Source organism: Aspergillus ibericus (assembly GCF_003184845.1).
Source record: "Aspergillus ibericus CBS 121593 unplaced genomic scaffold BO80scaffold_41, whole genome shotgun sequence".
NCBI lineage: Eukaryota > Fungi > Ascomycota > Eurotiomycetes > Eurotiales > Aspergillaceae > Aspergillus > Aspergillus ibericus.
The window spans coordinates 260839-277767 of NW_020292139.1; the positions used below are offsets into that span (position 1 = coordinate 260839).

The window sequence follows — 16929 nt, forward strand, 5'->3', positions numbered from 1 at the left end:
CGAAACCGTTGATCAACATTAGTACTGGTGCAGACAGTCAGACTCAACCATTGAGGTAATTGGTAGATGATGATATTTACAAACAGATGCCTCGACTTGAAGAGGGAAGCCAAGTTGCGTAGGGAAAGAGGGGGAGGAGAGGAGAGGAGAGGAGAGCAAATGTCGGCGGAAAGCGAGGGTCGCTGCGGAGGCGGTCATGGCTTGCTTGTTCAGTTGTTCTGCTGCACTGCAACCACCAACTTCCCCGGATCCCCAACTCTCAGCCCGCAAGACTGGCCTCGTGGAATTGCGTCAAGCTGCCACCCTTTGAAAATCAACAGCCCGTCCAGCTTCTGAAGGCTTCCACTCGCCCATTCTAAGGCGTTCCTACAAGAATGACCCCATCTGCCTAGCTGTCACATTCAGTTGTTGCCCGCCATGCCGGACACCCACCCACGGCCGGCGCTGTCACGAAATCGCCCCATCCTCTACCTGCTCTCCGGCGTGGTAGCCGCCTACGCAATAGTTTACATCCACAACCAATTCTTTTCCTCATCCAGCTCAACTTCTCAGACTCCCCTCCGCCGCCGCAGAGCCGTCCGCCGCCAGCGACGAAGAGGCGAGTCCGAATCCGCCAATGCTGCCGCCGCGGACACGCCATCGTCGCGAGCCATCGCACACCTGGAGCAACTCGAGCGTCAAAACGGTGTTTACGGGACATTTCGCATAGAAACCGAAGATGGCAGGCGCGTGGAGAGTGGACTCCTTCCGTCGTTGCTCGCCACGCGGGATCAGCTCATGGAGGAAGTGGGTGTGCCCCAAGACCATGCGGAGCGGATGCGCGAAATGATGGAAGATACGTTCCTGGAATCATTCTTGGCGCTGGACTTTCCACCCGCGCATACGTTGGAGGAGGGTACGCCGGAACGAGATTACTTGATCGAACAGCTTCAGCGGCGAGGGATTTCGCGGGCCGGAATCGAGAGGGCCCTGGTGCGGTTTAATGAGGATAATAACTATGGGGAGGAGCTGAGACGGCGCCGGCAGAACGGGGAGAGAGTCACATTGTCTACGTCTACGTTTCCGGAAGAGTCGTCGCCGGCGCAGAATATGGATGGTGGGGAGACGGTGGTGGATGATCAAAGTGTGTTTTCGTGGAGGGAAGGCCAAAATGAGAGCCCGCCGACGAGAGAGGGGCAGAATTTGCTCAATCTGCTCTATCATATTGCAGAGGATCAGGCCAGACGCGATGGCTATATTCATCGAGGCGTGACGTGCAATAGCTGTGGGGCGATTCCCATCCAAGGAATTCGATACCGATGCGCAAACTGCATCGACTATGATTTGTGTGAGACGTGCGAGGCAATGGGTGTGCATATCAAGACACACCTGTTCTACAAGGTCCGGATTCCCGCTCCATTCCTAGGCAACCCCCGGCAGTCGCAGCCGGTCTGGTATCCTGGGAAGCCCGCCATGCTGCCGCGCAACTTGTCTCGGTCGTTGGCCAAGCGCCTCATGAAAGAGACCGGGTTTGATAACACCGAGTTGGATGCGCTTTGGGACCAATTCCGGTGCCTGGCCAACCATGAGTGGGAGGACGACCCGAATAAGCTCTATATGGCCATTGACAGGAAGACGTTTGACCGGTGTTTCGTCCCGAACACGTCCATCCGCCCACCGGCGCCCAGCCTAATCTACGATCGCATGTTTGCCTTCTATGATACCAACAGTGATGGGCTGATTGGATTTGAAGAGTTCCTGAAAGGCATCGCCAGCCTCAACAATAAGAGCAACGACGAGCGGTTACGTCGCGTGTTCCGTGGTTACGACATTGACGGCGACGGCTACATCGAACGGAAGGACTTTCTACGAGTGTTCCGGGCCTACTACGCTCTGAGTCGAGAGTTGACCCGGGACATGGTTGCTGGGATGGAAGACGACTTTCTGGAGGGCGGCGCGCGGGATGTTGTGCTGGGGAGCCAGCCGATCAGCTCGGCTTTTCCTGGCAGCATTCCCTCCGGGGAGGCTTCGAGAACTGGGGAAGGCAAGCGGGTGAATCAGGACGGAGACCTGGAGATCGTGGACAATGAAGGCATTGTCCGACCGGACCGCACTGATACCGCGGACCGACACTCGGTGGTGGGCGACGCTGCGGTTCGAAGTCAGTACGACCGCATACGGCCTATGTTCCCGACCGCAGCTCGTTTGGAGACTCCGTCCGGCTCTGGCGTGGCACATGCATCAGGAAGCAATACGAGACGGGATGTTAACGGTGAGGACGCGAGTAACCCTCCTGAGGACGCCTCCGTCTCGTCCGGTGGCAGCGACAGGTGGCCGCCGCCGGAGGGGCAAGTTCGCGACCACGATATTGTGGACGCACTTGGGTCTTTCGTGCCGATAAACGACATCACCGACCCTGCCGATAGGGACCGCGTTGGCGCAGCGGTCTATAATAGAATGTGCGAGCAGGACCAACTCCGCGTGCACATGGCTCGCAGTACCGGGATCCACGAGCGCTGGCAGCGCCGCAGGTTCTACACCGACGAGGAAGACGGCGCGACTGTTCCCCAGGGCTACCATAGCGACATGGACGTGGGTGGCCTGACAGAGGATGAAGATGAGGATGAAGTCGATGAACCCCAGCCCGAGTCTCACCCGCCGTCTCCCCGCTCTCGCTCCTCCTCCAAGGTGCGGTTCCAGGACGATCTCACCGATGACTATGACGTGCGGTCCAACCCGTCCACCTCATCTCGCAGCATCCTGGTGGGTGAGCGATGGGGTGGATTCGAGATTCCCGAGGTCGAGAGAGACGTGGGCAAAGAGATTCTCTACCAGGTCACGCAGCAAGGGTTCAACGAGCTGCTCGACCTCCTCTTCAAGCCGAAGGAGGATCTGCTCATGGAGGCCTTCCGATCGCGCGCCGAGCGCAAGATGTGGGCGCACGAGATCCAACGATTGGAATCCGGCACGCAAGTTCCCCAAGAGGACCGGCCGTCACCCGACGAAGCGGATGAGCTGCCCGAAACCTCTATGGTCAACCCATTGCGCGACCGGCCGCTGGACGAACTGCTCAGTCGGGCTGGATATTCCGTCCGCAGCCCGCCTCTCGAGCCTGTCCAGGACGGCCCGGTGCTTCCACCTCCCAGCCCAGACTTGGGCCTACCCAACGACGACGTTGTCTATCTCGGCGTGCCCGAGGAGATCGAAGCTGAAGCAGAGGCGGCCATCCTCGCCCCATCTTCCGGCCATGACCATGACCTTCTCCGCCGCATGATGTCTCCCATCCTCCCCACCTCGCCCTCCTCCCACGCTTCCACCTTCGAGGACGACGACGTATCCCTCCCTCATTCTATCTCCTCCTACTACGATCCCACCCTCCCCCACCACCGACCCAATGAGGACGAATGCGACGAAAGCCGCGAGGACCCCGAACCCATCCTATCCAGTCCCCCCTCGTCCACCCACCTGGCCTTCGACGACGACGAAGGCCCTCCACAATCCCCTCAACTCCCAGCCGAACTCCGTCTCGATCCTAGCGGCACCACCTCCTTCCCCGTCCCGACTTCCCCCTCAATCTCCTCCCCCGAAGCCGAAGCCACTGCCCCAAAGCTCTCCCCCTCCCCCATCCCACCCCTCCCGTCATCACCCACCCTCCCCCGACGAGCCAGTCCCCCGCGTCCCCCTTCCAAGGCTAAGCTAGCCCACCTCGCCTACCTCGAGAAGATCGAACGCGAGGCCAAGGAACGCGGCGGCAGCGGAGCAAAGCTCAACTTCACCGAGTTTGCGCAACGCATGGCGCTGGATCGCGGCCGCACGTTGGCATTCGTGGCGAGTTGGATTGAAATGGCGAGTTTCTAGTCTAGTCTCCATTGTCTATTCTATTGCACAGTCCCAAGGGTGAATTTGTATATTAGCTGGTGGGTGTGGGTGTGGAGGTGAATAGGCGTGACGGAATAGAAATGATGACTCGGATCCAGTCAATACCAATCATACCTCAGGCAATCCGTAGTAACTTCTCACTCCGCATAACTACTAAGCACTCCTTACAATACACCCACCCACTCACCCAACCAACCAATCAAAGAATACTATCCCATAAAATGCACCGCAGTCTTATAATATACCTAATGCTAACTATCTATCCCACACATACCCATACACGAACCCCCCATTCAATCCCAATACTTAATCAACCCATCCAACCCACCCGTAACAACCTTACTCGTTTCCTGCGGATGCCAATCCAAGCACGTCGTCGCACCACCTTCCTTCCCACCCGCCAAAATCTTATGATACATCTTCCCGGTCTTCCAATCCCAGAAACAGACATAACCACCGCTATCACCGGAGGCGATGAACTGACCATCAGGGGAGATTTTAATATCGATAGCGTAGCCGGCGTTATTATGGCCCCGGAAACTTTTCTTCCGGTTTTGACGGAACTTGTCGGTGGCGCCGTAGACGACGATTTGGTTGTCGCCGGATTGGAAGGCGACGTATTTGCCGTTCGGGTGGGGAGCGGCGCGGGTGAGGGCGAACATGTAGGGTTCGGCGATGAATTTGATGGGGACGGGGATGCCGTATTCCCAGGCGCGAAGGGATTTGTCGTCCGAGGTGGAGATGAAGCGACGGTTGTCGTCGACGAAGGTGATGGTGTTGATGGCTGCCAGGTGGTGATCGTATTCTTGGACCAGGTCGCCGGAGCGGGTGTCGAATTGGACGATCTTTTTGTCGGACATACCGGCCAGGAATTCGTGGGAGTGCTCGGCGCCGGGGTTGAAGCGGATGACGTGGGGGGTTTTGCCGGTGGAGAAGCGGCCGAGACATTTGCCGTATTCGGTGTCCCAGAGCTTGATCTGGCGGTCGTAGGAGGCCGTGAGGAAGGTGGTGCCGGTTGGGTGGAAGTCGGTGTCCGTGATGGCTTTGGAGTGGCCGGAGAAGGTGCGGAGGAGCTCGCGTGAGTGGTAGGCGTCCCAGATCTTGGCCTTGCCGTCTGCGGCGGACGAGAGGAGGAGGTGTCCGGAGCGGGGGATGAAGCGGAGCGAGGTGATGGCTTTGGTGTGTGATTTCCAGGTGTGGATGAGTTTCTTGGGGATGAAGTTCTTGGTGCTGCCGGGCTCCTTGCGGAGGTCGATGTCCAGATCCTGGGGGACGTGCATGTAGGTGCGGCCCTGGTAGTCGAATTGTTCGCTGCCGTGGAATTCGGTGGTTTCGACCTTGGCCGTGTCGTCTTGGTAGTCGGTCGATTCTTTGCTCATGGCGGGCATGTTGGATGGGGCCAGATCTTCCTCTTCCTCCTCCACCTCGACGTATTCCTCGTCACTGGCGAGTTCGCGCTCCTCCAGCACATCCTCTTCATCGTAGGCACGTTCGTCCTGTTGGTATTTCGCCCATGGGCCGAGGTAGGCGCCCTCGCCTTCGACGATGCTGGGGTCACCCTTCCTTTGGCGCTTCGCGCGGAGCGCTGCCGAGGCCTCTTTAGAGGGCTTCATTTGGATGACGTCCCGGCCACCGAAATGAGCCGCGCTGTCAAGATTGCCGATGAACTGACCCGGGAGACCGGGATTGCGGGTGTAGCCCAGACTCTCGAAGGTACGATGTTGCGCGGCGAAAGTCGCCTCACTGATGGCTGCTTCTTCGGCATATCCGGTTGGGACATTCTTGCGCTTCAGGCCGTTTGCTGGTCCGGCGGGCTTGAACGGGTTGACGGGGCCTTGAGAGGGCCGCGAGAGATCATCGTAGGTTGCGTTGTAAGTCAGGGCGGTGGATGAGGTGTTGGCGAGCATCATCTGCATGTGTGCCTGGTCCTATAAGGTTGTTAGATATCCCGCGCATCATGAATTGGCGAAAACAAGACTAGGTGGCCAGCGACAATAATGAATTGGGGGACCAAACCTCTGTGTTCACTTCTGGCGCCGCAACAATCTTGGTCGCTGAGGGCACCGCAGGTTGGACCTGGGTGGCCGGCTTGGTCGTGTCATCATCACTGGACTCGTAGCCAGCACCGAGTAATGAAGCCATGATAATCACAATTCCCGAATACCAGGGCAGGAGGAGCAAACTGAACTTCCCCGATCTGGCGAGAATGAAGTCGAAGCTGAAGCTTGACGATCGGCGCGGCGAGGTTGGACGCGGGAATTTTACGGGAGGCGGAGAGGCCGCCCGCGCAGAATAATGCCGGTAGTCTATCGATGCCATGGCCGGGTCTGGCCGCTTCACCACAGCTGATGGAGACCTACTGTCTACGCAGTTCCAAGTATCGTACGCTCTTCATGTCACACCGCTGAGGTATATACAACAACATTATTGAAGACATCAACAGGAATTTGGCAACATTAGAACCCAAAGGACGTAAGTAACACGAAACAAACAAACAACTCAAGCAGCCTTCCGCTGCCCCCAGGCGATTACGATTACCTCATCTATCGCCCAACCAAAACATCAAGATCTGGAGACCCCACACGCGTTCGCTGTCATCAATGATATGCTTTCATAGTCACGTCATATACAAGGTCTCGTCTGTTGCATGCGCCCGCACGCCGGCTACAGCGCGGAGTAGCCGGGACTTGTGACGCGAGTGTGCCGGGATGCAGCAGCGAGGCAGATACTCGCAAAACCATGCTCAGTCCCATCTTCCCACTCCAAGGAGAAGTCAAGACAAACGCACCACGCGACACTTCAGCCCGAGCGGCCGTTGCGCATTGCGTGCTCCGCCTTGCCGCGAAGTCAGTGAGACTCGTCGCGGATCAAGGCGACGATCATGCTGTAGAGGTAGAAGAAGAACATCAGGAGGTGGAAGCCCAGCTTGATGAAAGATTCCTGCAATTTCGCGTCAGCGGGCGGTCCGCGATCGGAGCAGAGTGGAGACGGTGCGGTCTAACCTTCTTGTGCACGTTCAGCTTGCGGAAAATCTCGGTCGCATCCAGGAGGTGCTGGTTCTCATAGATCCTACAGAAAGGGACATCCGATTAGCTGGGATGCTCGGTACGAGCCGCCTTGCGCGGCGGAGCTGGGAGCAGCGTACTTCTTGGCATTGAACGCCAACAGAGGCAGGTTAAGGACGATGGCAACCCAGTAGCCATTGATGATGAACAGGAAGGTCAGGAATGCATGAACGGCGGCCTCGGGAACAATGTAGGCGTTAAGGCGGTTGCAGAGGTCGATGGGGTTGATGTAGTCACTGCGGGAGTGAACCGGATTAGCTCATGCTTGGTTTCATCATGCTGTGCTGTCGCAACCACACGGCGAGCTCTCGCGGCTTCGGGGAGCTCGTGCCAGCACCGGACAGCAGCAGACAATGACGCATAGGTACGACCAGGCCATACCATTCCAAATCACTGTACATGATCGTAAAGAAGACCTGCAGGAACAGGTTGACGGCGTTGATCAACACCGCCAGCAGATAGAGCCAGGCTTCGCCAGACATTGTGGGCAGGAAGAAAAAGAGAGGATCAAAAGACCCGAGAGGTGCGATCGAACAAGCGGGAGCGTAGAGGAGAGCGGAGAGACGGCCGGGCTCAGGACAGGGATAGAACTCAGGGTAGCAGAGGAGAAGGAGCACAGGTGAGCAGTGAAGGCGAAGGAAGTTGGAGCGATTGTGGACTCGAACCGATGGGGGAAAGCCGCGATTGGAGCTGGCAGGCGGTGAGGCTGAGGTTTGTTCGGGTGGTTCTGGGGAGTCCCGCGATCTGATGGCAGTGGAGATCTTCCAGTTCCGACAGTTTACAGCTTACAGTTTACTGTTTACACTTAACGCAGGTCGTCGCTACTATCTGTGTCGACGTCTCTCACACCTCCCCCGGATACGCCTCAAGTGGCAGAAAAGACCATGTGTCCAGATGAAATAGCTAGGTCAACCAGTGTTGGTGGACCAGTCGCTAGTTGACGCTCGGCCGCGGTCCGGATATCGCACGGGCAGCAGACCACCACTACCAGTCACCACCCCGGCAGCTCAATCACGCGAGCGGGCTGCGGAAGCAAGGGTAGGACGGCGGTCACATATTATACAAGACAGCGGCCGTCTCTGGCCCTGAGAAAAGGTGCAGGATGATTTAGCAACCTTGCCAGCGCTTCGCAGACGTCGATGACGTGGAGAAACACGTGCTTCCATCCGCATCGGGCGGCTTCTACTGGCCCGCCCGAAGACCGGCATGATAACCTCGCTAGCAGCGTCATCAATGAATTGACCTCTATTTACACAGGTAACCTGTCATTAGCTAGCTGACATCGTCATGAATTTGAAGCAGGAGAAAAGAAGAAACAGCAGATAACAGAATGAAAGCGTCTCATCAGCAGGCTCATCAACAAGTTACAGTCCCAATACAAAAACAACCATAGCCCATTAACCAGCAAAAGTAACCAGTGTATAATGGAACAAAATCAAGTGCCACAGCCGTAGATGGCCACCGACACGTATATCGAGTTATCACCGCTTCTCAACCAGCAGGATATGCATCGCACCATAAGCGATAACAATGAATGCACCCGAGATGATGGCCAGTCCAATGACATCCTTCCACAGAGCCAAAGTATCAAACCCGAAGGCACTTAGGATGGATGCGCCGGGCACTTCAATGTCCAGGCCGTATTTGTGATCAATCAAAGTCAGATAAGTCACTTCATTGACGATCAAGGCCTCGAAGCCATAGTGGAAGATGGAAAGCTAGGAGGGAGTCAGCAATTGATCTGGTGTCTAGGAACAGAATTCGTCGAAACTCACAGTTTGCAGCCACAAGGCAGACTTGGGGATGGCATCGTGGTTGAGCAGGAGACCAGCGAAGAGCAGACTGAACAACATCACCAGGCTCCCGATCAAGTTGGCCACGCCTCCATCCCGGAAGATAATGCCGATGAACAAGCAGATATTGGCTGCGGCCAGGTTGAAGAGAACGAGTACCAAAATAAAACGGAAGAACTCGCCCCAAGCCGGGATCAAGCCGGTCATGGGATACACAATGATACCCATGATAATCGGGGGGAGGAGCCGGAGGGGCACAATGTCAAACACCACCTTGGCCGCAAAGTAGGTAATTGGGTGGTAGTAGCCATTGGCCCGCTCGCGTACGAAAAGGAGTCGCTCCCCGGAGAATACCGTCAGACTCGTAAGCGTGCTAAATCCGAACAACGCGAGAATGAAGAAGAACAGACCCAACCGATTCTGAAAACCCTTGATGTCATCGGTCAGCCCGTAGAAGAGGTAACCACACAGGACGGCAAGAAGGATAGAGATGGCATAATGCGTGAGCATCAGCATTGGGTTCCGATACAGATTACGCCAGGTTCGCTGCGATAGGATCACGAATTGTCGTAGAAGGCCAATGCGAGCGTAACTCTTGCCAGTCGCAGTAGGAGCAGACGCCAGCTCCGGGTTAGCAAATCCATTAGCCGCACGCGCATTTTGGATCGCCGCCACGATCTCATCATGCACGGAGCGCGCGATATCCGATCCTGCGTAGTTCGCGACCAGAATGTCCAGATCCGTCTGGCCTGGGGCGACTGGGGGTAGTTGGTCCGGGTCATCAAGAATCTGAGATGGGGCACTGCCTGGTTGACGGGAAAGGCGGAGCCATTGCTGAGTGTTATCAGCAACATTGTCCAACTGCACATCTTCTTCATCTGTCTTGGGGGTGGGTGGCGCTTCCGGGTCCTTCTTGCGGGAGTAGAGCTGTCTATCCTGTTTTTGCTTGAGGGAAACACGCCGCTTACTCTTAGGGCGTCGGTTTGCCTCAAAAGTGCTGCTGCTATTGTCCTCAAAGCTGGCATTTGATGCGCTAGCAACTGACTTGACAGCTCTCAGGCTGCTCGAGGCCGTCTTGGGGGGATCCACTCGCACATCGAGCAAGGGAGACTCGTTTTGGTGGGAGCGGGTCACACTAGCGTGCATCGTGAGGTCCACGAGGTAGTCGGCGATGTTGAAACCGGGAGGACAGGAGTAACCGGAGTTATCAAAGTATTGTTGACACGTGGAGAATGGGCCTGAATAAACGGTCTTTCCTTGAGCTAGGAGAATAAGTCGGTCGAACAATGCAACGATGTTGGAGCGTGGTTGGTGGATAGTGAAAATGACGGTACGGTTATAGGTTTTGGCCAATGTCACGAGACATTCGACCACATTGAAAGCGTTATAGGCGTCCTGTTCAGCTTGTAAGCCCGATTTGTTGCCAATAGGATTAAATGAAAACTTACCAAGCCACTGGTAGGCTCATCTAGGAAGAGGATGCTCGGGCTGGTGACCAACTCGCAAGCAATTCCGACTCGGCGCTTCTCACCACCAGAGATGCCCCGGCCCTTGCCTTCCTCAGATCCAATCAGCTGGTCCTTGATATGGTATATCCCAAGTTGCCTTTCGACCTCGAACACCCGTTGCTCCTTCGCAGCTCGGCTCATGTCTCTCGGCAACCGGAGCAACGCACTCGTCAAGATAGTTTCGTGCACAGTTAGAGTGGGAAGCATAGTGTCTTCTTGGTCAACGAAACCAATCATAGCCTTGAAGTCATGGTCGTTGATCTTCTCGCCATTGACGTAGAAATCGCCACGGACCGTACCCCGCTTGTTCTTCCGAGCGAGAATGTCAAGAAACGTGGTCTTTCCCGCACCCGAGGCGCCCATAATAGCAGTGATTTGACCCGGCTGGGAAGTGCCTTGTATACCACTGAGAATTTCCTTCCCGTTCAGGTAATACGAAACGCTGTCCCAAGCCAAGGCGGCTGGCCTATGCTCCGCCAGGAGCTTGGCTCCTTCGTCGTCCTCATCATCCGAAAGCGGCAACTGAATGCGGCCGGCATATGACCTGCGCGACAGATACCAAACCGACAAGATCACAGCCACGACAAAGAGAGCACATCCCGCGATGACGCCGGCAATGAGAGGAGTGTTGATCTGTTTGACCGGGCGAGTGTATCCAGGGACATCTGTCCGATACAGACACTCGCCGGAGTCGCAATTCAACGTGATACTCTTGTCACCAAAGACAGCTTTAATCAATTCGTCCATGGCGGGCTCCTGAAACTTGCTTCCATCTTCCGGGCTGCCTCCGTCAGTGGACAACGATGTGAACGTAGCAGGTCCCACGATCGACTCTCGGAGGAAGTCACCGATGTCAATGGAGCCCTCTTCGCCACAAAGCATGCGCCCTGGAATACATTCGCAATTGATGTTCTCACACGTGTAGCGGGTTTTGTTTTGGGTATGGGTGGTCTCCAACTCCCACTGACACGTATCCAACCCACAATAGAACGATTCAACCCGACCCACCCAAAACTGGAAGTTGCAGGTCTGATCTTCCGCCTCACAGGAGAAAGTCACCTGCGGCTTGCGATCTTTAAGCTGATCAAGGATCTTGCGATTGGTCACATCGCACATCTGGAAGTTCTCTTTGACAGTCACACCCTGTTTGTAGCAAACTCCTCCTTCGCCTTCTGGCATTATCGCACTGCAAGCATCATCGGTTTGGCAGACGTTACAGTTGAGTCCTTCCCAGCCATCTCTGCAGGAGCACTGATCGCCCTGGCGAGGGGACCTCTGGTGACCGTCGGCCAGCGACCCACACAGAGGCTGCGCGCAATCATCGCCACCAAATCCTGGAGGACAGACACATTTTCCGGTGAATTTGTCACACGAAGCGAACTGGGCACACTGAAAAGCGTCTAGTTGGCAATTAAAGCACGGTGGGCAACCATCTGGACGATCGTCGAGTGCGGAGAAGAGCGGAGGTAGGAGGTCGGCCTCGGAGTAGTTACTCCGTGCTGCAACGGTAGAGACCGAAAATGAGAGACCGAGAGCTAGGGATAGCTGAAGCGAAGACCGCAGCCGCATGCTGTGCTGAAAGTGTGGGAGTTACCCTCACACTTGGGTACGTAGCTGGCGGGCTGGCAGCGTGGCAGGCTATCGGACCGAGGAGAGAACCGGTGCGGAGTAAGCAGCGACGACGACGGACGCCAAAGAATCAAGAGGAAGAATAGAACATCTGGAAGGGGGAGATAGGAGGACTGAAGACTCTCCTCGTAGATTGAGGAAGATGCGATTTCCACCCAATGATTGTACCGACGGAGATAACAACCAAAGGACAAGCAAAGGAGCGGTAAGAGTGGGTTGGGGAGCGAGAGGAGGACGAGGAGGTTGGAAGGGAAACCGGTTGAGGCGATGACGAGGGCGGAGAAGCGCCAATCGGTGGCCTGACAGCCTGGGGCACCCACCAATGATGGCCCGGCACGACGTGGTATCGTCGGGTACCTACCGGCCCACGGAGTAGCTACGGAGTACGCTAGTGCCTACAGATGGAGTGGATATCGACTGGGATGACCCCATGGCTAGTGGTATGGAATGCGTTGAGGTCAATGTATATCATTTGAGATTGCATCTGAGGCGATCATTCGCTGGAGACTCTATCCGTATCTCCGTATCAAAGTTCCAATCGAACCACCCCAGATCCAATTTCCACGTGACGGCTGTCTGGATCCCACCAGAGTCAATTAATAGACTTGAACAGTTCCTACCCACTCAGTCATCGTCTAGAAAGAACGGTTCTAGAGAGGAGCGAAATCTGGCCGTGCATCCAGCTCAACATTATGGTCCACATCAAAGAGTTTGCCGTGGAGCAAGTATGTTCGCCCAACTGGCCACCATGTTCTATGCCCCGCATACCCCGACCGAGCCTGGCTGGCAACCTACTACCGCAATGCCACCAGTTCATGGACCAGTTTGAAACTACAGCCAAGTACAACGTGGCAGAAACATGCTGTGCCTCCATCTCGGTGAACGATCTCCGGGAGCTATCGGAGGACAAATCCGATCCGCTCGACTTTTCGACTAAGCTCACCTACGGCGCAATTCGTGGGTCGGAACGACTCCGGGGAAATCTGGCCGAACTGTATTCGACCCCGACTCCCCTGCCTCTGGACACTATTTTGATCACCGCTGGCGCCATTCAGGCCAATTTTCTTCTGCTGTACTCTTTGGTTGACCCAGGCGACCATGTTATCTGCCACTACCCCACATATCAACAGCTCTACTCGGTCCCAGCGTCACTCGGGTGAGTCTGTGGAAGTCGAAAGAGACGGATGGCTGGAAGCTGGATACCAGTGAACTGAGAAACCTGATCCGTCCGAATACGAAGCTCATCATCTTCAAGTATAAAGCCCTTTTTTGATCTCCCTAGCCAGGTTGTTCTCTAAACGAAGTCGTGCGTTTCCATCCAGTAACCCCCCAGAAACCCACCGGAGCTGTGATACCTCAAGCGACATTGAACGACATTGTCGAGATCGCGCGAAACTCGTCCATCATCATTCATGCAGATGAAGTGTATCGACCGATATTTCATTCAATCAGCCCCGATGACGACCAGTTCCCATCATCACTCCTTTCCCTAGGATACGAACATACTGTAGTGACAGGCTCCATGTCCAAGGCATATAGCCTGGCGGGACTTCGTGTTGGTTGGATTGCATCTCGCGATCGCTCGATCATCGAGACCTGCGCCAACGCCAGAGACTACACAACCATCTCCGTTGGCCAGCTGGACGACGCTATTGCCGGTTACGCCTTATCTCCGGCTTGTCAGACCAACCTCGTCCAGAGAAACCTTGAACTAGCCCGACGGAACCTAGCCATTTTGGAAACGTTTATCGAGGCTCATCGGTGGGCATGTGACTGGATCAAGCCACAGGGGGGTACGACCGCTTTTGTACGCTTTAACAATATGGGGAGGCCAGTTGATGACGTAGTCTTCTGCGAGAGACTCTTGGAAAGGGTCGGCGTAATGTTTGTCCCTGGAAGTCTATGTTTTGGGGAAGGTAAGGATTTCAAGGGCTATGTCCGTATCGGATTTGTGTGCGAGACGGAAGTGCTGGAGCAGGCCATGGAGGCGTTGCGATCGTTCATGCTCGAGGAATACAGGAATGTGCCGGTGGTGGGTAATTCTTAGATGGACGCGTGGACAAAAACCGCTTAGATGCCAAGTAGTGCACATGTGAAACATTAGTTAGATCCAAGGCTTATTATTTCCATTGGCCCATTGCCTGGTTCACCAGCCAGTTAACTTGGCAGAATCCCGCCTTCTTGTTTGCCTAACAATGCCCGCCTGAGTCCAAGCCCCGATCAAGGGGTGGTTCTGCGGTGGCCATCAAATCGCCGGTGGGGATGATCTCCAGTGCATCGGGTGCATAACTTGTCATAGCTCAGCGCCTGGAAGATTCCGGCCACCCAGCCGAGGCAACTCTGCGTCTTACGTTGGGAGATGACGGTGTAAGGAGTACACGGAGCCTGTCAGCCTCCAAGGCTGTGAACACCAGGATTCAATGCCACCTCGCATGTTGCCTCGTTCCTTAAAATCCAGGCCATCCTAACCGTCTCTCACCCGACTGCCTTTGTTCTCTCTTCCTTCTCTTCCGGTTCCTGCAGGCAGGCCGTACATACCCTTGGGCATTTGGTCAACCGATCCAACGTAACCCAGTGACTTCACTTGACGATGCCTGCAATTCCCGGTATGTGAGCGTTCTGGCACAATACCCTAGCCCGGTGAATTTCCGTTGCTGACCTCAAGGCCTGTCAGATCTCCCTATCCCTCTCACCATCGCCGGCCCGGCGGTGGTAGCCACACTCGCATATCTCAATGCCAAATTCTCTATATCCTACGATCATCATATGATCAAGTCGATCATCAATACTAGGAGAAATACCAGTTCCGCCACAGTTCGTGATGAAATCAACCATTTCTACGTGCTGGAGAAGCACGCCCGCGATCCGAAAACCAAGGACCGACCCTTTATCGTGTATAATGGACGCAGCTGGACCTTCCATGAGACGTACGTGCTGGTGCTGCGGTACGGCGCCTGGTTCAAGCAAGTCCACGGAGTCAAGCCCCGAGAAGTCGTCGCCATGGACTTTATGAACTCTGCCACATTTCTTTTCGTTTGGTTCGGTCTCTGGAGTATCGGAGCCGTGCCCGCTTTTATCAATTACAATCTGACTGGAAAGCCTCTGACACACTCGATACACGCATCGACCTCACGGCTACTGCTCGTGGAGGAGGAACTTCGCCCACGTTTCTCTCCAGAACAGTTGGAGACATTCGCTGCGCCTAACTTTCGGGATGGGAAAGGCCCAGTTGAGCTGATCTTCTTCACGCCAGAGGTCGATGCACAGATCCTACAGATGGAGCCCACCCGGGAGGATAACAAATCCCGGGGTGGTGTTCAACTCCGCGACATGGCCGTGCTGATTTACACGAGTGGCACTACGGGCCTTCCCAAGCCCGCCATTCTCCCTTGGAGGAAGGTCTGGGCTAGTGGTGTACTCATGCATAACTGGCTAAATTTGACCAAAGAGGACCGGATGTTCACAGTGCGTTATACCGGGTTTCGCTGGCATTTTCCGTTCTGATTAAGCTGACATGATATGTAGTGCATGCCTCTCTATCACTCCTCCGCGGCCATCATCGGCGTTGTGTCGTGTCTTTGGACAGGGGCGGCCGTGATTATTGGTCGTAAATTCTCATCCCGGAAATTCTGGCCCGAAGTCCGGGAAACCGATGCGACGATCATTCAGTACGTGGGTGAGACCATGCGATATCTTCTAGCAGTGCCGCCCTCGATCGATCCCATCACAGGGGAAGACCTGGACAAGAAGCACCGGGTTCGGCTGGCCCTGGGCAACGGTTTGCGTCCGGACATCTGGAATCGTGTGAAGGAACGTTATAATATCCCTACGATTGCGGAGCTTTACGCTTCCACCGAAGGAACAGGCGGATTATTCAACCTCTCGTCCAACGACTTTTCCGCCGGAGCAATCGGCCGCAACGGGGCGCTCACCAGTATGATCATCGGCCGTGGCATCGCAATCGTCCAAGTCGATCAGGAATCACAGGAACCCTGGCGAGATCCCAAGACGGGTTTCTGCAAGAAAGTTCCGTGGGGCGAGCCCGGTGAGCTGCTGCACGCGCTCGACCCCCAGGACCCGGGGGAAACCTTTGGCGGTTATTACGGGAATACCAAGGCCACCGAGAGTAAGATCCTCCGTGATGTGTTGCGCAAGGGCGATGTCTACTACCGATCTGGTGACATGGTTCGGTGGGACAAGGAGGGCCGCTGGTACTTCTCGGACCGTCTGGGCGACACGTTCCGATGGAAGAGCGAGAACGTGTCGACCAGCGAGGTGGCCGAAGTCCTGGGCGTGCATCCGGCGGTGCACGAAGCCAACGTCTATGGAGTTGCTTTGCCGAACCACGACGGGCGTGCTGGCTGTGCGGCCATTGTTTTCCAGCAGCAGACGCGGGCTGAGGACCAGTCTGTGGTGCTTACTCCCTCGGATGAGACTCTCAGTAGTGTGGCAGCGCATGTGTTGAAAAACCTGCCACGCTTTGCTGCTCCCCAGTTCCTGCGCGTCATGACGGAGATGGAAGCGACGGGGAACAACAAGCAACAAAAGCATGTTCTTCGGACACAAGGCGTGGATCCTTCGCTGGTGGCTTCGAGCGATAAGATGTACTGGCTGCAGGGGAACCAGTATGTTCCATTTGAAGCGAAGGACTGGAACCGATTGCAAGCTGGGCAGGCCAAGCTGTAGTCCGGCCATTGCATTTGACCGTAACTTTGCGTACAACGCTAGAGCCATACTCTTTGTTTTTGATTGTTTTGGGTGTTGTCATTTCTGCGTTTGTTCTGGACTATTGGAGGATATACAGCAGCGGATATTGACGAGTAACGGAAATATATATACAGGGTTATGATTATCAAACTCATGGTTCCTGGTTCAGTTTTGGTTTATTATGGGACAGGCACATAATCAATTCCAAAGATCAGCACTATACTACCTAGTGAATTATCCCTGAGACCTGACTCGCAGCCCTGGTATCTAGGGTCGGCGAGCCATGCCGGGGTTCGGCGGGATGACGCGAGGCATAAAGCCTACTCGGAAACTAGCCGCTCGATTCCGGTCTCGGAAATGCCAGCCATC

At 55.4% G+C, this 16929-nt stretch overlaps 5 protein-coding genes across 5 annotated transcripts; 2 read left to right on the top strand and 3 right to left on the bottom strand.

Moving 5' to 3' along the window:
• Window positions 1-250: 250 nt before the first annotated feature.
• On the top strand, window positions 251-3925 carry BO80DRAFT_427922 (EF hand domain protein). Its single transcript, XM_025720133.1, has one exon. It carries the CDS (start codon window positions 418-420, stop codon window positions 3835-3837), a length of 3420 nt encoding a protein of 1139 aa, XP_025572185.1. The 5' UTR covers window positions 251-417; the 3' UTR covers window positions 3838-3925.
• A 136-nt stretch (window positions 3926-4061) lies between these two features.
• BO80DRAFT_496032 (WD40 repeat domain-containing protein) lies at window positions 4062-6070 on the bottom strand. The gene is made up of 2 exons (XM_025723994.1): window positions 5875-6070; window positions 4062-5786 (listed from the first exon to the last, which is right to left on the bottom strand). Exons 1-2 carry the CDS (start codon window positions 5998-6000, stop codon window positions 4152-4154), a joined length of 1761 nt encoding a protein of 586 aa, XP_025572186.1. The 5' UTR covers window positions 6001-6070; the 3' UTR covers window positions 4062-4151.
• Window positions 6071-6231: 161 nt separating this feature from the next.
• On the bottom strand, window positions 6232-7618 carry BO80DRAFT_496033 (cornichon family protein). The gene is made up of 4 exons (XM_025723995.1): window positions 7305-7618; window positions 7004-7159; window positions 6861-6927; window positions 6232-6798 (listed from the first exon to the last, which is right to left on the bottom strand). The coding sequence occupies exons 1-4, from the start codon at window positions 7403-7405 to the stop codon at window positions 6706-6708; spliced, it is 417 nt and encodes a 138-aa protein (XP_025572187.1). The 5' UTR covers window positions 7406-7618; the 3' UTR covers window positions 6232-6705.
• Window positions 7619-8082: 464 nt separating this feature from the next.
• BO80DRAFT_504504 (putative ATP-dependent permease ADP1) lies at window positions 8083-12084 on the bottom strand. Its single transcript, XM_025724430.1, has 3 exons — window positions 10165-12084; window positions 8699-10111; window positions 8083-8641 (listed from the first exon to the last, which is right to left on the bottom strand). The coding sequence occupies exons 1-3, from the start codon at window positions 11791-11793 to the stop codon at window positions 8405-8407; spliced, it is 3279 nt and encodes a 1092-aa protein (XP_025572188.1). The 5' UTR covers window positions 11794-12084; the 3' UTR covers window positions 8083-8404.
• Window positions 12085-12545: 461 nt separating this feature from the next.
• Window positions 12546-16539, top strand: BO80DRAFT_457904 (putative long-chain fatty acid transporter; the record flags this gene model as incomplete). The annotated part of the gene is made up of 6 exons (XM_025722251.1): window positions 12546-12578; window positions 12666-13009; window positions 13136-13139; window positions 13187-13889; window positions 14519-15318; window positions 15379-16539. The coding sequence occupies 6 exons, from the start codon at window positions 12546-12548 to the stop codon at window positions 16537-16539; spliced, it is 3045 nt and encodes a 1014-aa protein (XP_025572189.1).
• Window positions 16540-16929: the final 390 nt, after the last annotated feature.

Excerpts from the sequence above, each read along its gene's own strand:
- BO80DRAFT_496032 (XM_025723994.1), bottom strand. The coding sequence starts at position 6,000 with ATGGCTTCATTACTCGGTGCTGGCTACGAGTCCAGTGATGATGACACG. Across the intron at positions 5,787-5,874 it reads CGCCAGAAGTGAACACAGAG|GACCAGGCACACATGCAGAT; the intron begins GTTTGGTCCCCC and ends ACAACCTTATAG.
- BO80DRAFT_496033 (XM_025723995.1), bottom strand. The coding sequence starts at position 7,405 with ATGTCTGGCGAAGCCTGGCTCTATCTGCTGGCGGTGTTGATCAACGCC. Across the intron at positions 6,928-7,003 it reads TTGGCGTTCAATGCCAAGAA|GATCTATGAGAACCAGCACC; the intron begins GTACGCTGCTCC and ends CCCTTTCTGTAG. Across the intron at positions 6,799-6,860 it reads AGCTGAACGTGCACAAGAAG|GAATCTTTCATCAAGCTGGG; the intron begins GTTAGACCGCAC and ends GCGAAATTGCAG.
- BO80DRAFT_504504 (XM_025724430.1), bottom strand. The coding sequence starts at position 11,793 with ATGCGGCTGCGGTCTTCGCTTCAGCTATCCCTAGCTCTCGGTCTCTCA. Across the intron at positions 10,112-10,164 it reads ATGAGCCTACCAGTGGCTTG|GACGCCTATAACGCTTTCAA; the intron begins GTAAGTTTTCAT and ends CAAGCTGAACAG. Across the intron at positions 8,642-8,698 it reads CTGCCTTGTGGCTGCAAACT|CTTTCCATCTTCCACTATGG; the intron begins GTGAGTTTCGAC and ends ACTCCCTCCTAG.
- BO80DRAFT_427922 (XM_025720133.1), top strand. The coding sequence starts at position 418 with ATGCCGGACACCCACCCACGGCCGGCGCTGTCACGAAATCGCCCCATC.